The 25468-nt window shown below is 38.4% G+C and overlaps 1 protein-coding gene across 2 annotated transcripts in view; it reads left to right on the top strand.

Annotated features, from left to right (window-relative positions):
• Nucleotides 1-1418: 1418 nt before the first annotated feature.
• LOC117982671 (uncharacterized) overlaps nt 1419-25468 on the top strand; it is a 31194-nt gene continuing 7144 nt past the window's right edge. The window contains exons 1-21 of one of the 2 annotated variants that reach the window (XM_034969043.2): nt 1419-2750; nt 4367-4522; nt 5721-5830; nt 6690-6831; nt 8475-8607; nt 9857-9987; nt 11110-11313; nt 12057-12200; nt 12861-13049; nt 13809-13935; nt 14293-14427; nt 15575-15782; nt 16174-16339; nt 17677-17838; nt 18199-19918; nt 20714-20912; nt 21627-21810; nt 22228-22406; nt 23105-23298; nt 23549-23746; nt 23952-25292. In XM_034969043.2, the coding sequence (XP_034824934.1) occupies nt 1947-2750; nt 4367-4522; nt 5721-5830; nt 6690-6831; nt 8475-8607; nt 9857-9987; nt 11110-11313; nt 12057-12200; nt 12861-13049; nt 13809-13935; nt 14293-14427; nt 15575-15782; nt 16174-16339; nt 17677-17838; nt 18199-19918; nt 20714-20912; nt 21627-21810; nt 22228-22406; nt 23105-23298; nt 23549-23746; nt 23952-25292 (6826 nt within the window). In that variant the 5' untranslated portion in view covers nt 1419-1946. The remainder of the gene's footprint in view (nt 2751-4366; nt 4523-5720; nt 5831-6689; nt 6832-8474; nt 8608-9856; nt 9988-11109; nt 11314-12056; nt 12201-12860; nt 13050-13808; nt 13936-14292; nt 14428-15574; nt 15783-16173; nt 16340-17676; nt 17839-18198; nt 19919-20713; nt 20913-21626; nt 21811-22227; nt 22407-23104; nt 23299-23548; nt 23747-23951; nt 25293-25468) is intronic. The other variant, XM_034969045.2, reaches the window with a different exon arrangement.

The raw sequence follows: 25468 nt of genomic DNA on the forward strand, positions 1-25468 counted from the left end.
CCATAAACATTTCTGGATCCATCTCTTTAACCCTGTGCCGCAGGGTTACTGCCCGCCTAATTTATCAAGATTCAGAAAGTATTCACAGTGAATTAATATTTTAGGTACCAAGCAACGACTTCATGCTTGGATTCTAAGTCCCAACTCCTCAATCCTGATGATGTAGCACTCGTAAACTATAGTGACTCAGGAACTGTGGATGATGTAATATTATTTTAGGTACCAAGCACAGACTAAATCACTGAACTTCGAATCCCAGCGTGGGGATTCGGGAATTTCTGATGGTGAATTAATATTTTAAGTATCTTGATACCTATTGGAAAGCAATGACTACTTATACGAAAAGGTTAAAATAAAAAAATATTATAAAAACTGACATCCAAAACTACTACAACATACTTCTTCAACATACATATACGTGTAGAATCAAGTCATTTTTAGGGTTCCGTACCTCAAAAGGAAAAACGGAACCCTTAAAGGATCACTTTGTTGTCTGTCTGTCTGTCCGTCTGTCAAGAAACCTAGAGTACTTCCCGTTGACCTAGAATCATGAAATTTGGCAGGTAGGTGGGTCTTATAGCTGGTATTAGGGGAAAAATCTAAAAACCGTGAATTTGTGGATACATCACACAAAAATAATTAAATTGTGGTCATAAACTAGTTAGTTACCTAATAATTAGTATTTTCGAAGTAAGATAACTATATGAAGTGGGGTATCGTATGAAAGGGCTTCACCTGTGCATTCTAAAACAGATTTTTATTTATTCTTATTCACCATAGTTTTTGAGTTATACTGCAAAATGTCGAAAAAATACGACGAGTACGGAACCCTTGTTATGCGAGCCTGACTCGCACTTGGTCGGTTTTTACGTCTTTGTAGTGGTTTTGGAAGTCGGTTATAAACTTGTACGGGATCGGTGAATAATAGGCTCGACCGTACGAAAGGGAGAGATCTAAAGACCGCTTTCGTAAATAGGTGACCCCAGACCCCGACGTGATCAAGAGTGATCCATAGTCCATACAAGCAACACCGTGATAAGTGAGCCGACGTTTCCTCCAACTACAAGTTTACCAAATACCAGCAAACAGCAAATAACGAAAGTGGCGCCCTCATTTAATTTATATGCTTTGCGGCTATTATATTCATTCATATTCATTATATTTATTCACTTTTATATTATTTAGGTATCTGTGGTGGTTTGTGATTAAAAACGTGAAAAGTGCTGCAGCTTCCCATGCACATCCTTAGGTGCCGTAGATTAAAGACAATGACAAGTGACAACCTTTAGATTATGACTGAAAATGTTGCCATTTCTAAAATATTTGCTTGAGTATTTTTTACCATATTGGCATAGAGCAAAAGGGATGAATTTTGTTTGAGAGGATTGAATTAATGATAGCTGAATGCTTTTACATTATTATTAATTGTTATGGGATTTTAAGCCTTATGATTGAATGACAATAGAATTCTCATGGTGCAGCTTCCGCAAAACGTCTAACAATTTTTGTAAACACGCTTGTGGAATACACAAATTATATGTATAATAGACGAATGCTATTTATTGCGGAAGTAATGGCTTCCTAAAATTTAATTGCTAATGTTCAATTTATAAGACAAGTTCATAAACATTAACAAAAAGAAGTCGAAAATCAAAATTCATTAAGAAAGTGCAGTGCTTCCAGTAAATATTTGTGTCATCCGGCTTATTTCGGATCGTTTATAAACCGCGTCTGTAAAAAGCTACAAAGAAATATCGTGAAAATGAAAATTTTATGAAAAGGATTCATAATCTTAGCCGGTTTTTATCGAATAACAATAAAAACTGATCTTTTGTAGGTACGCTACAATAATACTTGGGGAAAATGAATACAACGTGATGATTAGCCGAGCAGTCATTATGCATTTTCAAATGTAAGGATCGCAAGGGAAGGGAGTGTTTATTGACATGGGTGATGCTGGTGGGACGATGTCAGTGCGCGGCAAAATGAAACGGAAGGTGGAGGACGATGAGGACTCTGACGAGGACGTCTGCGACAGCGAAGACGAGGACGAGACGATCGCGCGGATACAGCGCGCTCACTTCGCCCAGGCCGCAGCGATGAACCCTCGGAGGAAGTCCAACACGCGCCCGCGGCCCATGAGCCACAAGAGAAAAATGCAAGCTGTCAAAAGCTTCCACAATTTCACCAAAAAACTGAAAAAAGACACTGGTATAGCGATACGTAGCATAATCGGCAACGATATATTAGATTTAAGTGACAATTCTAGTGAAGACATTAAAACTGACAGTGACGGTTTGTCTGATGAGGAGTTTGATGTGAACCCTAGTGCAGTGCAAGAATTGGAGGAAGAGAACGAAAGTTACATCGACCCTGAGACAGGGGACTTTGTGCAAGGTAAGAAGAGTGAGGAATTGAGTGAAGTGAAAATGGTAGAATCTCCTAACTGTGAGCCTGTGGTTCAGAGTGAGGAACAGCCAAAGACGCTAACAATAAGTGATATTATCAACGAAGGAGATTTGGATTTAACAAAAAATGTAGAAATATCTGAGGTGGAAGAGAGTGAGCTATGTCCTGGGAAGACAGCGGAAGACTTGCTGAATATGTCAAAGCAGGATGATGGCAGCCAGGACTATGATATCAATGAGAAATTAGATGAAATGGAGGATGTGAGTGTTAAAGCTTTGGATGGTGAAGGTGAATCAGAAAAGGATCAGACAGAGGACAAAAAGACAGAGACTGAGGAAGAGGTATATTTTTTATTATTTAGTTTTTATAAAAAAACATGCATAAGTTGCATTCAATATTATACTTATGCTAACAATAACATCGCAGGCAATTGCCCGTAACCACTGTCACAAGCTTGTTTGGGATGATGATGTTTTCTTCTTAGAGAAAGCACTTCTAGGATACAACAATTTATTGGTACAGCATGCTCATGATTTTGGGATCATAAATAGAATAGAACTAAGTAGTTGACACTTTTGCTCAAGTGAAATTTTTGAAAATCGGTGAGGTGGTGGCATTCCCAAAAATCCTGAAAGACTTGCATTTTTAACTGAAAGCTCAAATACCAATTTTATAGATATTCAAATTAATATGAATTTTCAAACAAACTTTCGTCCCCTATTTCACCCTAAGTGGGTTTCCAAGAATCTTCTTAGCGAGTGCCTATGTCATAAAAGGAACTTAAAATTTCGAGTTGTTAACCTCAGTGGTTTAGGTTGTGCTTTGATAGACTAGACATTCTTAGGTTGAATGTTGTTTATTTACACATTATAAAACTACAAGATCTATTTTCGCTTACAACTCACATACAAAACCTACAGACATTTAAAAAGCCTTAGTTGAAATGCTAGGTGTAGAAGAAAAGGGTCTGTTAGGTCACAATTTACGATTCTGGAATATTTTTTTTGGTTTCTTTAACAATTTTAAATTTTTTACCTGTTATTGTTGTTAAAGTTATTGTAAAAAAAGGTGAAGCAATTTTATGATTAACTATCTAAATATTTACATACTCTTTGTACTTAAATCAGCTATAAAGTATGACTTTCCACTCCGACTTTTTCCTCTTTTAGTCGGTATGCAGGGCAGCTGATGCCTATTGATGCCATTTTCTGGCAAAATAATGCTGCCTTAGATTGTTTTATTGTTTTGTTGTTTGCCAAATAATATAAACTATTTATTGGACCACTTTAATATAATTGTAATAAGAGTAAGTAGGTACTTACTAAATTTTTAAATATGTACAAGACTTTCCATGCCTAATTGATAAGACTCAATCAAGATTAGGTGCATAATAAAATACTTTTATCAGTTAATAAGGGATACCAAACAGTGTCAAACAAATGTTGTCTCATATTGAATCCTGTACAATTTTTTTAAAGTCAAATTGCGAAAATAAGTAGTGAGTAAATAAATATAAATGTATTTTATGTATATATCTAGCAGGTAAGAGTTGTGATTCCCCATCTCTCAATTCAGTTGCCTGGCAGCGAAAACTTTGCTTTATATATTTCCTTGTAGTTCCCATCAAAAACAGGAACTCGAATCTTTGCAGTGCAGTAGGTGATTTGACAATCTGTTTGGTGTCACTAAGTAAGGCGAGGCAGTCATCTGTGCTGCCGCGCATTGCCAATCAAACTTTCGCTTCACACACTGTATGGTAGCATCATAGTCATAGTACCATAATATAAGTTTACTAATTTTGTTGGGATGTATCTGTGCATTAGTATAGTACCATAGCCATACTAATGCACAGATACATCCCAACTTCCACCAGTGACCTTTTTATGTGATTCCAAACTGTATTCTTTAATATGTAAGCAATAAAAATTATGATTAAATAATTCTTGGTGTATTTCAGCAGAAAAAGCTATTAAACCCGAACGCACTGAACGTCCGCCGCAACATCCGTGAAGTCATGGACGAGAAGAATCTAGACGCATCGACGCTGGCCGCGCAGAGACAGGAGTCTGAGCGGTTGGCAAGAGTACAGGAACAGCAAAGGATAATAAGAGAGGTACATACTCAATACTTTATTGTATAACACTATTTTGCTCTCTCTCCCTCTCTCTACCTCTACCCTTCCTTCTCCCTGTCCATCTCCCTCTCAATCCCTTTCCATCTTTATGTGCTTTCTCAGGCTCCAAGATTTGAAATTGAGGAGAATGACTGGAAAATAAGACAGAACTCTACAGAGCACACTTTGACTTTGTGTGCTCAGATATAAGACAGATTTTATATATTTAGATATAATTCTGTCGCGTTTTAACTTATATCTGACCAAAGTTAGAGTTAAGATGTCAGCCTAAGTGCCTATGCACATGGCGACAATTGGACACGTCTACTGTCGCTAAGCCTGCAAACTGCATTTCTAGTATCCTATCCTTTGGCCACGGTGGTCAATCTCTACGCAGATTAGCCATATGCACGGGAAATCTTATAAATTTATGAGTGTGTGCAAACTGGGAAGAGTTTGCACACACTCATAAAGTCCGATGGGACAACAATATTATGATACGATTGGAGAGAGATTAGGTGCAGGACCATTTGCTTTACATGCTCTGTGAGGCAATTCCAGGCTATTACTGACATGTACTTGCCAAAAACTCCAACACCTATTTTTGACCTGACCCGGGAATTGAATTTAGCACCTCAGATGTACACACTAACCACTAGACCAACAAGGCACTCAAACCTATCGTGTATCGTTTTAGCCAACTTTCTTTATAGTATTACAATAGTAGTAGTAAGTTGTGGTCAACTCTCTTTATAGTACTACAATACGAGTAGTAACTTGTAGCCAACTCTCTTTATAGTGCTACAATAGTAGTGGTAAGTTGTGGCCAACTCTCTTTATGGTACTACAATACTAGTAGTAAGTTGTGGCCAATTCTCTTTATAGTGCTACATTGTGACAGATTATCTTGTACACAATCTCTAAACTAAACTAAATTAACAGGTCTAAATCTAGAGCTATCCTTTTCCGCAAGCAACATTATGAAAGGGATAGCAATAGATTTAGACATGCCATTTTAGTTTAGTTTAGAGATGGTGTACAACGGAATTAGCCACATTTACTAGATAAGTCATTCTGACAATGTTTTTATTTACAGTTTGATACAGAGTATACTAATTTTGACTGATTTGTGGTTCAGAATACCTATTCAACTTGAAAATGTTGCCATGATGCTAACATTAATTATTATTGTATGCAGGTTCAAAGACAAATAGCCATCAACCGACAAAATAAAATCCATCAAAAGACATTGTCTTTACTGTCTGGTGGGTCTTCATTATTAAAGAAAGGAGCAGGACAAAAACTAAAGTATGTATACATTTCCATAATAATAAGGTATCATCATCATCATCATCATCATCATCATCATCATCATCATCATCATCATCATCATCATCATCATCATCATCATCATGACCAACCCATTGCCGGCCCACTACAGCTTTCCTCTCAGAACGAGAAGGGTGTAGGTATTAGTCTGCCACGCTAGCCCAGTGCGGATTGGCAGACTTCACATACCTTTGAGAACATTATGGAGAACTCTTAGGCGTGCAGGTTTCCTTACGATGTTTTCCTTCACCTAATGGCGACTCCGAAAAGTAAGAGGTGAGTGCCCGGGATTGAACCCCTGACCTCCCGAAAAGAAGGCCGACGTCCAAACCACTAGGCCATCACCACTTCGCAATAAGGTACACTAAAGATAATTCTAATTCAGGTATCTATTCATACAAAAAGGCTTGTTATAATGCGTAAAAAATGACTCCTCACGCGCCATTTTAACTTTTTTCATGTCAAAATTACGATTTTAGTCCTTATTTTAAAGGTGAACCGTACCTTTGACATGACAGTTGACCCATAGAGTTAAAATGGCGCCTGAGGAGTTATTTTTTACAGACTACCACTACCCATATAATAAACTAGCTGGTGCCCGCGACTTCGTACGCGTGGATTTAGGTTTTAAAAATCCCGTGGGAACTCTTTGATTTTCTGGGATAAAAAGTAGCCTATGTCACTCACCAGGTCTAAAACCCATGCAAAAAATCACGTCGATCCGTTGCTCCGTTGCGACGTGATTGAAGACAAACCAACAAACAAACACATTTTCGCATTTATAATAGGGGTAGTGATGTGAAAGTTTGTTTTATGGGTATTGAATTCCTTTTTTCAGTTTACCAAACACAGTATTAATGAAACTACCATCTGGCGAAATAAAAAGGACACTAAACAAGGAACATTTAGAAATATCAAGGGTGGCTAAGCCTACAACTTCTGGTGCATCCATAGTACAGAAGAAACCTGATAAAAAAGAGGTATGGTGGTATTTTTAAATAAAGTACAGGTATAATGTACAGTGCGACAAGGCTCTCTTGGCACTTGAATGACATTGACAGGGTGGCGCTGTTGGTGAACAAAGGCTTAGAATATTCAAACAAGAACAAAGGAGACACTTGACGGCAACGTTAGTTTCGATTTTCGTCACGCCAAACTAGCCTTGTCGCACTGTAACATTGTAGATAGCACACATTTATTTTATTTTATTTGACGGCAATCATGCGCATCAAAAAGCAATGATGAGGTCTAGGTTGGAGCGTGCTTGAAATGAAATGCAATGAAATAATTTATTTGTGTGAATATGGGAAGACAAGATGTTTACAATAGAGAGTTGCCAACATATCCAGTCAGGAAACCCTGACGTACAAATGTTTTGACAAGTTTTTGACAGCACTGTTTTTGAAGTTATTTTTGAAGGCTAGCTTCTTTGCGAGCGCCGGCGTTAGAAAAAAAAATTATACAGCAAGTATTTGGGTATCATTCATTTCATTACATTACTCGTGTCTGTAGTATTTCCGTTTAAGTTGTAGTAAGTCCCCATTTAAAGAAAAACCCAATACAGATAGTTCAACTCAGTTGTGCGCGCGGCCCTATGTGTGGGTAAACCTTGTACATATACAGTGACTTTGTGTGCGTGACAAGAGATACAGTCGGGTACAAATACAAATATACAGTTATTTACGGGTTATATACGGGTTTTAAAAAAAACAGTTATTTCATAATTTAATGTTTATTTATTGAATATTATTCTGAATCGCTACTTGAAAAATCAAATGATGAATTTTCGGATTCGCTGCTCTCACCAAGGTTAATTATGATTTTTGACTCCATGTCAAAATGTCTATAGTATTTTTCTTTTTTCTTTTGTACATGTCGACAAGTATTACCCCACATCCCTTCATCAATTTGACTTAAACGTTTTTTTTTAAATATATCTCTCGCATCTTTTTTCAGAAATTCGTATACCTACCTTAGCAATGGTTTCTCGAGTCTAAAACAATAATACGTAAACGTCAGCAAGGATAAATTTTTTTGTATAAAGAATCATAATAAATATTAATTACATCTAAATTTTAAATTTAAAAATATTTACCCGACTCCTTAAACATTTTTTCCGTGAAGAACTAGACATTTTCGTAAACGACTGTACCTGTAAGAAAAAGCGATAAGAACACGTCTTGCTCGGACGACGACTGCCGCGTCACTGCCACACGAATGAAAGTTGTATATTTACAAGCCCACGCACACATAGGGCCGCGCGCACAACTGAGTTGAACTATCTGTACCTAACTATTTTTGGTCTTCTTCTTCTTCTTGAAATGCCGTCTCCTATCGGAGGTTGGCAATCATTAGGGCTATCTGCATCTTCGACACTGCTGCTCGGAAAAGAGATCAGGTGCTCTTCTCGTACCATTGCATTGGCGTAAATTCTTTAGCCACGATGTTCTTCTACGGCCTGGTGGTCTTCTGCCAGCTATTTTCCCCTGAATAATGAGCTGAAATGAGCTGAGCTATTTTTGGTCCAACCAGGAAATCGGATCCAAGCCTACGACTTCCACACTCGATCATATTATTAATCATTACGTCAGTAATCTTTAAACAACAAGAATTGTTTTGGCAGGTTGTAGAGATAGTGGACAGCAGTAGTGGTGAAGAGTCATCATCGTCATCATCAGATTCTGACGATTGCATCATGCTGTCAGACTCCGAGGTGCCGCCTAGCCCTGAGGCGGAGGAAGATCCGGGCAATTCGGGTAACAGTTGATAAGATAATGATTAAGACTAAAGAACTGGTTAAAAAGGGACGTCGACAACTAGTCAAGTCAGTAACTTTTTATCAAACGTCAAAACGCACGCTTAGTATGCGAGCTTCTATGAAATACTGGAATTACAATCTTTTGACGTGCTATTTTAGTTGAATCGGTAATTTAAAATGGTTATTACACTTAAGGGGGCTCAGGACGGTGCTTTCTTAATACAAACGTAGGAGGGTAAATATGTACATTACTTAGTATTATATCGATCATTTCTAGTCGTCATTATCTAGGTTTATTGATATATGTAACATTGAAAAAATATTGATTTTAAAGTTACAAGCCTCGAAATATTCCTATTTTAACACTAAATTTATGACAACTTTGGGCGTAAATAAATAAGATTAAGCGTATGAAAATTCCAAAGAAATTTAACATTAGACATAGTTTATTTATTCATTGGTTGAAATAACTATACTTTGCAAACAAAAACACAGTAGTTTTTTCTCAAAAATACTTTTCCTAAACCCTTGATTTCGGTGAAAATCATTTTGCCTCTCACCTTTCTCATACAATGTCAAGTGAAAAGCAAACAGGTTCGGTCGAGCGTACTGCGTCACCTTAAAACTAACTAAGGACGTGGATTTTACGAATTTTAGAACACGCTCTATTTAATAATCACTGAGAAATAATTAATTTTTTACATTAGGCAACATCCCTAATGTGTGTAAGAACCTGCATAAAGTAAGGTTTCATAGTCATGTCTATAAAGAAATAAAGTTTAGCTTTTTCCCACAATGTTGGTGACAAAACCTCCTATGATTTTGGATTTCCCCGTACTGTCCAAGTTAAAAATAAAAATCGTTCAAGTACGACTCGGACTCGCACCAGAAGGGTTCCATTCATTCCATCATATAAGAATTGTTCTTTATTTTCATTAGGGTGTAGTCCAAACCAGAGGACAATCGACCTGAAAAAGAAGACTGCGATATTTTTGAACTAGATGATGCCCGCGACTTCGTCCGCGTGGATTTAGGTTTTTAATAATCCCGTGGGAACTCTTTGATTTTCCGGGATAAAAGTAGCCTATGTCCTTCCCCGGGATGAAAACTATCACTGTACCAAATTTCGTCAAAATCAGTTGAACGGATGGGCCGTGAAAAGCTAGCAGACAGACAGACAGACGGACAGACAGACACACTTTCGCATTTATAATATTAGTATGGATTTATTAGTGAATTTGTTGTAGGTATGCACGTAAATGACACGTACAATATCCCCGATGAGCAAGGCCGGGTGCTGATCAATATTGGGCACGCGGAAAATGAGGAAGGCATATTCTTGGCGCCACAAATTGCCAGGGTCATCAAGCCTCATCAGGTACTTTGGAATTCTTTTTCATGATATTCTTGAGGTTCTCAGCATAACATATCTTGACGACCTCCCTGGCGCTGTGGTCTTATCAGTGGGAGGTACCGGATTCTATTCCCGGCATGGAAAGGAGATTGCCCATTTTCTTAGGAGCTTTAGGCCCCCCTAATATAATTGTTATGTCATCATGGTTTTAATTTTATTTTGTAGACAAATAATTACCTCTTTATATTCTGCAAACGATTTCCATTTATTCACCCTGGTTATAAAGAAATCTTATTTTTTATGTTGCCGATATTGAAGTTATATATAATTAATACTTCTTCAAAATAAATGGATTTTTACGATTTTAACTGTAATTGTTGATATTTTCAATAATAGAGTGAAAGAAAAGTCGTAACGAAACATATAATCGTAGGAAATAACACATTTTTAAAAATTAGTTTAAGTTTTGACCCGACGCGCCACAAAGGAGGGCCCGTTCACGGGCGATCTCCTTTGGAATTTTATAATTTCTAAATTTCCTCTGGTCTGTTCTGGTGCTAGGCTTCGGCCGTGGCTATTTACCAACCTACAAAGCTATTTAACAAAACTGCCTTACATTTTAGCCTGTTTCCATCTTAGACTGCATCATCATTCATCACTTACCACCAAGTGAGTTTGTAGTCAAGGGTAACTTGTATCTGACTATAAAAAAAATATTTAGACTTAATATTTAACCTAACATTTGAGTACACAAATCTTACGATTTAAGGATGCATGTTAAGAAATGTGGATCCATAAAACCATGCGGCAAAGTCGTTGAATTTAGTTTTTCACCTAAGTAGTTTCGTTTATCCATCAAGCTATTGGAAATTTCAAAATTGTAATTTGAATTATTTCACATCACGCATCAACAAAATCAACTATGAAATGTTACAGCATTTACTGTTTCATTTGAACTTTATTTGAAAGTCTATTTTTCTATCACCATTATTTTATCTGAGGAATAAATTTTACGTTTAGACACATTTATGTATTAAAAATCTGTCAAAACGTAAAATTTATATGTCAAAGTTTATTTGGCCATTAAAAAATTAGCCCTAAGCAATATTAAGAACGGCACCGCTAATAAAGAATGTGATTCCTCAGATTGGCGGTGTAAGATTTCTATTCGACAACATCGTAGAGTCTGTAGAACGCTTCTCAACGTCTACTGGTTTTGGCTGCATACTGGCACATTCAATGGGTCTGGGAAAAACTTTACAAATCGTTTGCTTCTGCGATATTTTCCTGCGGCATACAAACTCCAAGACTGTTTTATGCATCATGCCCATAAATACACTACAAAATTGGGTATGTACATTTTACTTAGCTTTCATTTTAGGTCAGGGACAGATCTAGCGGCAAATCTTTTCTTCCGCGTATGTATGGAGCATCCCTAATGGTACGATTACACCTAACGAGTACAGTGGCAAGTCAGTGTCCTCGGCCGAGTACTCGGTTGGTATAAACACTAACGAGTGCAATTTCGCCACAATTTCTCAGCCACAGCACTGTCTCGGCCGAGTGACATTTTACTGTCTCGCTTCACTACTCGGTAGGTGTAATCGTACCAGCGCGGTTTAACGCTAGATGTGTTCCTGGCTTAGAAGGGAAATCCGTTTTATAATATTATATATATAATATTATATATATCCGTTTATATTGAGAAATAACTAAACAGTGTGATTGTAAGTTGTCTACTGTCTAGTAAGTTAATCATCATATTGATCAACCCATCGCCGGCTCACTACAGTGCACGGGGTAACCTCTCAGAGTGAAAAGGGGTTTTCTAGTTTGGCCATAGTCTACCACACTGGCCAAGTGCGGATTGGCAGACTTCACACACCTTTCAGAACATTATGGAGAACTCTCAGGCATGCAGGTTTCCTCACGATGTTTTCCTTTCCGTTTCCGTTTCCGTTAAAGCAAGTTATATTTTAATTACTTTAAAAACGCACATAACTTTGTGGAAGGTGGACGTCCTAACCACTAGGCTACCAGCTTGGTAAGTTGATGGCAAAATGAAATATTTTATGCATATTTTGCTATTATAGGTTGCTGAATTCAACATGTGGCTTCCATTAGACGCCACGAACAGTCCCCTGGCGGCACACGGTGAGGTGCGACCGCGGAACTTTCCCATCTATGTGCTGAATGACAGCCACAAGACGCTGCAGATGAGAGCCAAAGTTGTCAAGGTAACACGAGCTCAGCTTTACATAGCGGAGATGTGGCTTACATTATATGCTACTAACAGTCCTCTGGCCTGGCGGCGTACGGCGAGGTAGGCCCACGGAATTTCCCTATTGAGGTGCTGAATGACAGCCACCAGACGCTTCAGTTGAGAGCCAAACTTCTAGAGATCACTCTTGGGTTCTGTCTTATGAATAATAAGTTTACATGAATAAAAAAAAAACATTCTATGCATTTTTTTACATTGGGGGCGTATTTCAATAATTATGTGGTTTTCATTAGATACCACAAACAGTCCCCTGACGGCACACGGTAAGGAACTTTGGAACTTCCCCTTAATGTATTCAATGACAGCCTCAAGAAGCGTATGCCAAAAAAACGTTATGATATCTTCTTCGCCAATAAATTTATTTTTGACTAGCTGATGCCCGCGACTTCGTTCGCGTGAATTCAGGTTTTAAAAATCCCTTGGGAACTCTATCATTTTCCGGGTTAAAAAGTAGCCTATGTCACTCTCCGGGTCTTCTATACCTCATGTCAAAAATCACGTCAATCCGTTCTTCCGTTGCGACGTGATTGAAGGATAAACCTACAAACCAACAAACAAACACACTTTCGCATTTATAATAGGGGTACTGTTTATTTATTGATATACATTTTTCTAGGACTGGTCCACAACGGGCGGAGTTCTCATGATAGGATATGAACTGTACAGACTCCTTTGCATGAAAAAGGACAAAAAGCCTCGTAAGAAAAAGAAAGCAGACAAACAGGACGACAAAGAGAAAGAGAAGGAAAAGGAAAAAGACGAGAAGAAAAATGAGAAACCTGACGCCGCCATTGAAGATGCACAGGTGCGTTTAGTCATAAATCATAATAATTTAAGCCCGACTAAGAGCTAGCTAGGTAAATTTCCGTACTTTTTTAACCGTAAAATCTATGAACTATGGAACTACATAGAATCGCGTGCACTGCGGAATGAATTCTGCGGATTTTAAACCCACCGCAACTCACCGCACGGTGGTGCGCGCTAGCTCTAAAAATCTAAACTCTCATACCCACGAATAGGCTACTTGACTCATATCTAATTTCGTCCAATAAATGATTATTTATTATAGTATTTTGCGTAAGACAACGAAATATATCAATAACAATTCTTAAAAACGCAGGATGGATATATAAATCCAATTTAAAAAAATACAGTTTTTATTTTTATTTGAAACACAGAAAACGCTGTCAGCCATAATGTGACGTCATTAAATATGTAAACAAAGAAATGTCATCCCTATGTAAACTAGTATAGAAGTCATGTTTATTAAACTTTGGGAAGTTATGCTGTTGTTTACAAATGCATGACGTCAGAGCACAGATAATCTATCGGCCAAACATGGCCGACAGTGTTTTCACCTGTCTAAGAAAAATATATTTTTAAATTAAAGTTTTACGGTTTTTAGGGCGCAAAAAAATATAGTGTTAATTTTTTTGATCTAATAGGACAAATATCAACCATTTAAGACCTACTTAAAAAAAGTGTCAACTAGCCTATTGTGTCTTATTCGTTACTTATTGTGTGTATACGTGTGTGCTAAAATTTTTCTCTTCATTTTCATTAGGGTGTAGATTCGAACCAGTCCAAACCAGAGGACAGTCGACCTGAAAAAGAAGACGGCGATTCTTTACTCAACCCCGATGAGAAAAAGGAAGACACTCCTAATGATGAAGAGAAAAAGCTTTTAGATGGTTTGTAGTATTTTCATCCTTAGAATCATCATCCTCATCCTTAAAATGAAGTGATTTTTTGTAAAGCGGTAGTGGAGCTAGAATTCATTATTAAATAGAATAATTTCAAAAAAAATCATTATTTTTACTTGTTTTAACATGAACGTCACGCTGTACGAAAGGTGAACAATGACGTCACAATCCGAAACTGTCCGTTTTTGATTTAAAAATTTCTGTGGGAAAATATTATTTATGTTAAAAAATAAAAAAAATATTTGTCGTTCACGCCATGTGACGTCTGGTATACGCGTCTGACAAGTCCACCTGGATCCTTTGTCTGAGACCTATCAGCATTTACCTAACATCTATTTGTTTCAGAAATGTACGAAGCGTTAGTTCGGCCAGGCCCCGACCTTGTGATCTGCGACGAAGGCCACCGAATCAAGAACTCTCACTCCAATATATCCTACGCCTTGAAACAGATGAGGACGAAACGACGTATTGTTCTCACGGGTGAGTCACTTTAGCCTGGCTTAGTTGGAGAGGAAAGGGGAATCATCATCATCATCATGATCAACCCATCGCCGGCTCACACCAGAGAACGGGTCTCCTCTCAGAGTGAGAAGGGTTTTTCCGTAGTCTACCACGCTGGCCAAGTGCGGATCGGCAGACTTCACACACCTTTCACGATGTTTTCCTTCGCCGTTAAAGCAAGTGATATTTTAATTACTTAAAAACGCACATAACCGAAAAGTTAGAGGTGCGTGCCCGGGCTCGAACCCCCGACCTCCGATTAGAAGGCAGAAGTCCTAACCACTAGGCTATCACAGCATATCACAGCAAGGGGAATATTAGTCATTTAACATGGCTAATATTCTTTAAAAAAAAATTTAACATACGAGTAGCGAAGCTGAAGTGGCAATGGATGGCACACATAGCTAGAAAAGCTGCCTCGCACAGGAAATGCAGCATTAGAAGACACCGCCACTATAATTTGTTCACAGAGACATAATATATACGGTGCTTTTGCACAATTGTTTAGAAGTAACAAGTAATTTAAAAATGAATAAAAAAAACCCTTTTTCAGCTGGCACATTGAAGTACATATCATCCGCCATTATAATTATGTAAGAATTTTATGTACCCCAGTGACACTCCCGCCATCAAGACGAATCTAATGATGTATCATTTATCAAAATGTTGAGCCGTTGAGTAGTTACGAGCGGATATAGGATACATGCATACATACAGGTCAAAAACATAACCCTTTTTTAGAGTTCGCCACAGTCGGGTATGACCATGATTGGTCCGTAGTGTGACCATTCCTTAAAAATATAAGGGTGTGTTTAGGTTAGGTACAAAATACGTTATAGATTACTAGTTTTTGCTCGTGCCTTAGTCAGTGTCACTGTGTGGTATCAGGAACAAATCTTTCTATATATAAAAATGAATCGCTGAATGTGTTGCTGATCGCAAATCTCGAGAACAGCTGAACCGATTTCGCTAATTCTTTTTTCATGATATTCCTTGAAGTACGGGGATGGTTCTTACGGAGAGAATTTTTTTTAAAATCCTGAAATAGAATCGACTGTTAGGCGGTACGAAGTTCGCCGGGGCAGCTAGTTTATTATGAAATATTTAATTTAATTTTAATTTTCAGGTTATCCCCTACAAAACAACTTACTAGAGTATTGGTGTATGGTGGATTTCGTACGTCCGAACTACCTGGGCAGTAAGACAGAGTTCTGCAATATGTTCGAAAGGCCCATACAGAACGGCCAGTGTATTGACTCCACTCCGCAGGATATACGACTCATGCGGTATAGGGCTCACGTCTTACATTCCCTGCTCGTTGGTTTTGTTCAAAGGTAAATATAAATATAGCTTCAATAATAAGTAAATATTTTTTTCGAAGTTGCTACAATTTTCAACATTTATGTAACTTACGTACCATATTCTAGAAAATTAAAGTACTAAAATACTGTAGGAATATGACATAACTATTTCACAATTACCTAATTTATCCCAAGATAAAAGATAGACAATCTTGAAAACAACTTTATCTGAAAAGGTGTAACTTTTGTATAATTTCACTCTTACCTAAAAGCTGTAACTTTTGTATTATTTCATTCTTAACTAAAAGCTGTAAGTTTTGTATAATTTCACACATACCTACTACTATAGTACGCGACAAGGCGACATGGCAATCGAGTTGATTATTTTCAAAGTAAAGTTTCAATGTTTGTTCTTCCTGTACAGGCGGTCTCACGCCGTGTTACAATCAACATTACCGCAAAAGGAAGAGTACGTATTACTGGTGCGTATGACGCCATTGCAGCGAAAATTGTACGTTCAGTTCATGAACGAAGTAGTGCGGTCCGCCTCCGTTCCCAATCCTTTGAAGGCCTTCGCTATATGTTGCAAGGTAAGTTCCTGGCTATAATATCGTAAAAAAACCGGCTAAGTGCGAGTCATACTCGCGCACCGAGGGTTCCGTACTACAGTCGTATTTTTTCGACATTTTGCACGATAAATAAAAAACTATGATGCATAAAAATAAATAAAATCTGTTTTAGAATGTACAGGTTGAAAATACTAATTATGGAACACATTTTAAGAATTTTTTTAGTGTTTTTTTTTAAATATCTTATTAGAATGGCAGTGCCACTTACACTAACTAGATGATTAATAATAAATTTAAATACAAATAAAGGTACAAGAAACAAGACACAAATTACAAAACGATAAAAGATTAAAGGATTTTGATATACGGTTTTTTCCCTTTACGTGTCTTATAAAACCTACCAAATTCCGTAATTCTAGGTCAATGGAAAGGAAGTACCCTATAGGTTTCTTGACAGACAGACGACAGAGTGATCCTATAAATAAGGGTTACTTTTTTCCTTTTGAGGTACGGAACCCTAATAAGAAGTAGATACGTTACAGACGTGAAGACTTAAAACTACGACGACCTGGTGCAGTGCTAAGCGCTGTGGTCTTATAAGTGAGGCGGGTTCGATTCCCGGCAGAGGCAATTTGGCAATTAATTATTTCTAAATTGTCTGATGTGGTCTGGTGGGAGGCTATGGCCATGGCTATAGTTACTACCCTACCAGCAAAACCGTGTCGCCAAGACATTTAGCGTTCAGGTACGATGCCGCGTAGAAACCATTTAGAGGTATGGGTTTCAAGCAACTGCCATGACCCTTTCAAGTTAGCCCGTTTCCACCAGACTACATCATAACTGACCACCTAGGTGAGATCGCAGTTAAGGGTTTAACTTATAATGAAAAAAAGACATAATATGGCTAGAGTGGCGGCATCTCTGCTACTCTCGTGAGCAAGTATCTTCTGTCTTACTCATCACCGAGCACGAATCTTATACTATGTAATATGAGTAACATAATGTGGTATGACGTCATTAGCTCGTGGTATATTGAGCTCTGTCTTTTTATCGATTTCTTACTAACACTTCAATCTCATAGGGAAACTATATCGGTAGTAAAATGTTCACTGTTATATTTTAAAGGTGAGAACAATTTTGCAGTTAAGGTTATTTCATGTCAAGTGATAAAATATTTACTTGTCATGAGTATTTACTTGTCATGATTTAGTTGTAGTAAGTTCGGTTGAAGAAAATTAATGAAAGTAATATTTTTACTCATATGACAAATGAAAAACAAATACCCCAAAAAAATTTACTCAAGAATTTTTTAAATCTCAATCATTGAAACCTTATTAATTTTAAATATTTTCTGTCAGATATGGAATCACCCAGACGTACTGTACAACTTCTTGAAGAAACGCAACGAAATCAACTGTGCTATTGAGGAGGATTTAGATTTGGAAGAGATCGGCGGAGTGACTAAAGCAGGTCGCGCTAAGAGCAGCAAAGCCACAACAAGACGACCGGCTAAGCCAAGGGTGAGACATAGATGTATTTTCTGAGAAGATACATATCTGGTGCGTAGGGTCCTTAAAATAAATTAAGAGAACAAAGAATATGGAATTATTATCTTAAATTCAAAGTATTCATTTCTAAATCGATACACTGTACACTTTAAATGTCAACACTTTAATTTTGTAAGTACAATAGAAGTGAGTTAGTTAAGGTAAACGAAAACGACAACGGCTCTAAACGCACCCTTATCTTAGAAGAAGTCATTCTTCGTTTGCGTCGTTCACTGATATAAATAAGGGAAAAACCTAGACCATCATTTTAGCTTTAGCCTCTATGCTGCTCGTTGAATGTTAAATTTTTAATAAATTTTTCTTTTACAACAGGGGTCCAAAAAACCAGCAGCAACAATACCTCCTAATACCACAGCATCTGCGGTACCCAACAATCATGACCCATCGTACCCTCCTAACGCACCTTACGGGCCCCCGGGCGCCTACCCTAATACGCCGCATCCAGACCACTCACAATACCCACCGTACCAGAACTCTGGTACCGGGTACTATCCGGCAAACCAAAACTACAATCAGCAGTACGGAAACAATTATTACCCCCAACAAGCGCCGTACCCAAACAATTACCCCAACCAATACCCCCCAGCTACCCCCGAACAAGGGTACGATCAGAATTACTGGCAAAACAGTAACTATTACGGCAACCAGGGCTATTATGGTAATCAGCAGTACGGGCCGAATCAAGCCCCTCCAGAGTTCAATGCCAACCCACCACCTGGCTATAACAACACTCAACAGTACCCGCCTAATTATACTGCTCCGCCTAGTGGGCAACAGTATCCAGACAATTCAATTTCTCCCTTCCCGAACAATCAAGAGGGATATCGAGCTCCGTTTCCAAATACACCAGGGTACACCGACTATAACGCACAAAATCCATCTCTAGGAGCATATCAGGGAAATCAACCTCAACGGCCACATGGCTATTCAAACCAACCCTATCCTGCCTCATATCCAGCGACTGGTGCATATGACGCCAACTCTTCTACTTCATACAATCATTATGGAAATCAAAATTATCCCAATTATCCCAACACTAATCCACAATCAAACATACCTAGCCAAGCTCAAGGAAGCATACCTGATCAGCCCCAAGTAAAAAAGGAATGTCCTATGGATGCCAACTATCGACATAATGACATTAAAACTGAACCGAACATACCTCCTAATTCTGCAGTCGTCCCATACGGCGCACCGTATAATTACCACCAACAAAACCCGCAATATCCAGAAAATCCAGACAACCCGAACCCAAATTACAATCCATACCCTAATTATTCAGCGCCGCTCGAGACTAAACCACCCCTATGTAGCGCCGGCTCTGGCAGCCCCGTAACTTCTTGGCCTCTAACGGAAGCTTTAAAAACTGAAGTGGACAAAATTAAAGCAGAAGAAAAAATGGAAATGAAGTCTGAATCGGACGGAGAAGTTAAAATCGAAGATTTAGATACAAAGAAAATAGTAAAGGATGAGATCAAAAAGGAACATAATACACCAAATATGTTGCCTAAAACTGTACCGAATGAGTCTCCTCAGAAAAATGATAAGCTACCTAAAGCAAGTAATGCCAAAGGTGAGGACCAAGAACAGGAAACTGTGAAAAAGGGCCGGGCAAGACGTAAACCGAAGGAAAAGAAAGAACCAAAACCCAGAGGTCGGCCAAAGGCTAAGGGACGGAAGGATCGCAAAACGTCCAAAGAGAAAACCAACGAACCAACTAACTCAGAATCTGAGGAGAGTGAAAAGGAAGAAAAATTAACTAAGGAAGAAAAACTGGCTCTATCGAAGCAGGTCGAAGAAATGACTTATGATTGGGCGACCGAATTATTAAAAGACTATGTTCCGGGTCTTATCGAAAACTCGGCAAAGATGGAACTCTTCTTTTACATACTAAACGAAAGTATAAAATTAGGTGATAGACTTCTGCTGTTCAGTCAGAGCTTGTTCACTTTGAATCTCATTGAAGACTACTTAGAGAGGAATTACATACCAGGAACAAATCAACTGTGGGAGAGGAATACATCCTACTACCGTAAGTTGAAATATTTTAATCATATTTGTAGCGAAAACATTTGCAAATTCAATGTTAATTTGATGCCATCTCGTGCTAAAATTGCCAAGCCCAGATGATGTAGACATTTTAATTGTTTTGATGTAAAAGTTAAACCTATGCAAAATAAGATTTTAGGGTATCTTTGGAGATACTGTCCTCGAATTAAAATATAATCCCCATCTAAGCGCAATAAACACTCCATTTTAATGTTTAAACTGTCGTGAGTGATTTCCATTATAAATGTAGAAGAAACCAGCTTTACTCGCGTATTTAGTCGACGTTAGCCCAACTAGTTAGCCGGTGTCTTCTACATTTACGAGTATATACACTTTTCCAGTTTTTGAGACGCGTTTTTTATTAATATAAATCTCTAGTTGAACCAAATCTTTTATCTGATTAATTAGAACTCTTGTTTGGGTAATCTGTTTATTATATAATATTACACAGGTTACCTAAACATGTCTGACATATCAATGTCCAACTTAAACTGCAGAGTCTAGAAACTTGAGATTTGGCATGGCACTCTGTTATATTGACTTTCACTGAGAAAGGATTTACGGAAATTCTTAGGTAAGGAATCGATCAAAGCGGAGTGAAGAGCTAAGCAGGTCAATTATTACTAGATGACGTAAAAAATTATCATGCCATCTCTTAAAAATCTGATTGGTCGTCTTAACACATCATTTCCTCGCTTCGATTCTCCGGGCCTTAGCAACTTTTAAAAACATAAAATGATCTTTTTATATGCTTATCGAAAAAAAATTGTTTCGTAAGGGTTGGATGGATCAACACATGCACTGGAACGCGAGAAGCTCATAAACGAATTCAATGCGAACCCCAACGTACATTTGTTCCTGGTGTCGACTCGCGCGGGCTCTCTGGGCATAAACCTGGTGGGCGCGAATCGGGTCATCGTGTTTGACGCCAGTTGGAACCCTTGCCACGACACTCAGGCTGTGTGCAGGGTTTATAGGTAGGTGTTACACCACATTTTATTATTCTAGCATTACTTTTCGCATAAACGTTAAGTGCTTTTGTGATTTCGGATATTTCTAGACTTCCAAACGCACTTTTGTAGTGGGTAACTCACGAAAAATTTCGTGATTAATCATACCGCATTTGCTAGGCGTAGGCGGCGCGTCCGTGGCGCGTCCGTTGTCTTGAGTGAGCGAGACAGTCTGAGTAGGTAAGTTCTGTTTCAGTTGGATGGACGTCACCTCACGGTTTTTTGGTACTAATATCTTCTCTACGAATATAGTTCTTGCATTTCACGAGGGCGAGTGGCTTATACTCGTGTTTAAGTCGTATCGGATAAGTAAGGTAGGTACACTAAATGTGAGCGTTTGCGAGCGCTTGCTCGCGACTGTTTGGTCCGACATGTACGCACACTTACGCAATGCCCATGTATACGACGTAACCACAAGTAAAGTTCACTCGCCTTCGTGAATTGCAAGAACTGTACTTATAAAAGGGATCCTATTATTCTAACATCTTCATCCGTATTGATGCAGTGGCAACGAGCGCATCTGTCACTCTAACTGAAGGGTCAATTTTTTATCGCAAAAGCGACAATGTTTATGCAGCTTCATACGCTAGACGGCTTGACTATACCCAACTTTACCTTAGCACGAGACTGTAAATGTCGAAAACTTGGATGGTTGAACTGAATGCCAAATCTTTATTGCAGATACGGCCAAAGAAAACCTTGCTTCGTCTACCGTTTCGTCATGGACTGTTGTCTCGAGAAAAAGATATACGACAGACAGATCAATAAGCAGGGCATGGCTGATCGAGTCGTGGACGAGTGTAATCCCGATGCCGTGCTCTCGATGAAGGAAATCACCAATCTGTGCTTCGATAATGATGAGCAGGTAAAGAATTTTCATCTTTACATACTCTTTGATGAATACTACTTAGAAATTAGCTTGGTCTAATCAGTACCCATATTATAAATGCGAAAGTGTGTTTGTTTGTTGGTTTATTGGTTTGTCCTTCATTCACGTCGCAACAGAGCAACGGATCGAGGTGATTTTTTTACATGGGTATAGTTTAAGACCTGGAGAGTGACAGGCTACTTTTTATCCCGGAAAATCAACGTGTTCCCACGGGATTTTTTAAAACGTAAATCCACGCGTACGAAGTCGCGGGCATCAGCTAGTTCATTATAAATATTTAATATTAGATGGCTCAGACCATTAAATACGGAACTCAGACAGGGTGGATCTGAAACTAACTTTTAAGTAAAAGTCAGTTTGAGCCGTCTAAATAACAGAATGTTATCATCCTAGGAGGCAGAGATAAAGGATCTATCAGAGCATAGAGATAAATACATAGATGTGTTGATGCAAGGCGTAATAACGCTGCACAGTAAGCTGCTGAGTAAGGAGCCGTTCCAGCATGAATCGCTATTGGTGGATAGAAAGGAAAAGAAGTTATCCAGCGCAGAAAAGAGGCTCGCGCAAAGAGGGTAAGTTTATGCTATCTTTTTTAATATACAGGGTTACAAGAAAAGAGGACACGATCCCGTTTAGGCGTTATAGTACAGGACATTAGCTATCAAACGACCTAATAGTTTGATAGCTAATGTCCTGTACTATAACCCCTTAACGGGATCGTGTCCTATTTTCCTGTAACCCTGTATAATACACAAAACATGTTTCTACCGTTGTCCGTTATAGACTTTGAAACCATCCGACCGATGTGCCCCAAACCGGTTTCATTAGAAAGGCGAAGATGGTTTTTAAAGGTTTGCGTAGTATCCTCGCCGGGTATCCACTAGTGCATTATACGACTAAAATGATATCTATATAACGTCAAGAGGTATTTTATAATACTATGTTGTAGCTTAACATCTGTATTTAGCTTTGTACAGGATATATCAAAAATAAATAATAATTGAACTCTCCGTGCCCCCTTGCTAAATTCTTGTCTGTGGCTCCTTAATTTTTTACTTTTGCGTTTGGACACATATGACGTCAGTATTCAACATTCTTAGTAGTTTTTATGAATTGTAGTGATTTTTTAACACACATGTTTTCAACCTGCTGATCTAACCAAGTAAAAACGTAATCTGTACGTACATGTAATCTGTAAAAGTGTAGGCAAAAATGATTTTCAAACGTCTACTGATTGTCGAAAGCTTGATTTTTCTTCTTCTTTTACTAGGTATGAGTTAGAGAAGAAAGCAGCATTAGCCCCCAAACCGACCACCGCGTACAGAACAGTACGTACGGCAGACGGGAGTTTAGTACAGCGGCCGGTTGCTTCGGTGCGACCGATGCAGCACGGCGCGCGCTGGATCCCCGCCGACGTATGGCGGCGGCAAGGCATGACGGCGCAGGAGATGACACTGCCGCTAGGTAAAGTACTTCTGAAACTCCACTTTACACATTCACTAAACACTCGCAGCAAGTCAACTTCCACAAGTTTTAGTATGAAAAACTTGCAGAAATTGACAATGACAACGGTTTCTTTAAGAAAATTTGACATAGGACACTTAGTCAAGTAGTCCTTCAACTTAAACTGCGTTATCACTTTCCAAACATCATACCAGCTTATGTATCATTTGCGTAATATTTTGTAGATTTACATTGATTCGTAATCTTGCAGACGTGGTTATACCTACAAACTCGGCTGAGAAAACCAATATCGTGCTCAAAGCCGGCCAGCGCGTCATGGTGTTGAAATCACCCAAAGGAATTTACATGCAACTTGAGTCGGGCAAGATTATTGCGATCAAAACCTCCTTCAAAGGCCTGGGGGGCCAAAAAGGAGCTGACAATAAGGACAGTCCAATAGGAAAAAAAGGTACTACTTTTATTTTACTAAAAATTATACATCTTTCCACAAAAAAATAAAATAAGTGTATTATGCTGACTAAATTGAGGTTAAAATCTGTTAGACGCGTTCAGCGCTTGTTAATTTTTTTGTGGTAAGGCCATATATTATGTGTTTAATTATTTAATTATAATACCTATGTAGTTAAATAATCATAATCGGCATTTAATTTTAGTTTTAGGTAATCGTCCAATATCTGCCAATATCCCTGGATCTTTGAAAAATAACTCAGCCATTACAATAACATCTAAAGTAGGGCCGAGACCAGCGTTTAGCCGAACTATAAGGCCCGGGATGAACAAGATTTCGAGGCCACTGCTTCCAGGTCAAAAAATTGCTGATATGAGAAATCGTTTAGGGGAAATGCGGTCATATTCTTCTATGCGTCCAAAACTCCCAATGTCGCATGGGCGTATGCTGCGACCTAATTTGCCTGGTTCGCTAAGCATAACAAAAATACCTAAAGAAGTCAAACGGCCTGGTAATGCTAATAACGGTCCTGCAAAAGTTGAAGCAGAAACTGAAATTTTAGATAGCGACGATGAAATTGACGATTCTAAACAAGTAAATAAGAAGGAGGAAAAAAGAGAAGTTGCTGAAACGAAAAACGACGACAGCAAAGATGACAATACAGATAAAGAAACCAATGAAGCGAAGAACGATAGAACTGTAGATGAAAACATTACTGAACCAGCTAAAAATGAAGCAGAAAATATTAAGACACCAGAAAAAGAAGAACCTAATGTTGAGACTACAAAACCCATCGTTCTAACGACGGATGAAAAACTACCTTCAGAGGAAGCGTTAGAAAACAAACCGTCGGAAAGTACAAGTAAAAATGATGAACCTCCTGCGAGTTCACAAGTTAGTTTATCAAATGAACCTATGAATCTCGTGAGTCGAACTTCGAGCAAGATAAATTTATTGAAGAATTATAGACACCAACGGCCGATAAGTCGACCACCGACGGAATCGAGCCTAAGCCAATTAGAAAGAACTGCCATTACGCTCAACAAAGAAAGTCTTCCTGATTTTCGTAAAAATTTAGATGATATCACACAATCATATTCCCCTGGTTCCGAAGAAAAGACTTCGTCGAGAAAAAAGAAATCGCCGAATAAAGTCGACGTATCTGACTCCCAAAATGAGAAGCAAACTAATTCAATGTCTCACAGCGTATCTAGTCTACTGAGCAATACTCAGAAACCGAGAATAGACCATGGAATGCAAATTTCCGCGCCACAAACTCGGTTACCTAATCCAGGAAATTTGCCATCAATGGCCCAAGATCCTCAGTCTATACCTTATAATATGGCTAAGCCTCAGTCGTTGCCGAATGTTACGCATAGTGGGTTAATGGCTGGTGGTCCACCAGTGGGCAGCGAAGGGGAAAATGTTGGGAATACAACCATTAGTGGTCCGCAACCCCCAACTGCGATGTCCCCTAACCCATTGCCAGTTCCGGGTCAACCTTATGCCGGCAATCCGCCTGAAGGACCTTATGGACAGTATCCAGGTATTTACGTATTATATTGTTAAAGTTTACACATAAATTACTGTAAAATTAACCTAATAGTATGATAACATATTACACACATTAGCGAATCTGTTAGGATTTTTTTCTGACATTTTCTGTCACATTTTTTGACGATAGTGAAACGACGTCATAATCAACTAGATTGAGGGAACTCT

This window comes from Maniola hyperantus, chromosome 5 (genome assembly GCF_902806685.2).
Source record: "Maniola hyperantus chromosome 5, iAphHyp1.2, whole genome shotgun sequence".
Lineage (NCBI taxonomy): Eukaryota > Metazoa > Arthropoda > Insecta > Lepidoptera > Nymphalidae > Maniola > Maniola hyperantus.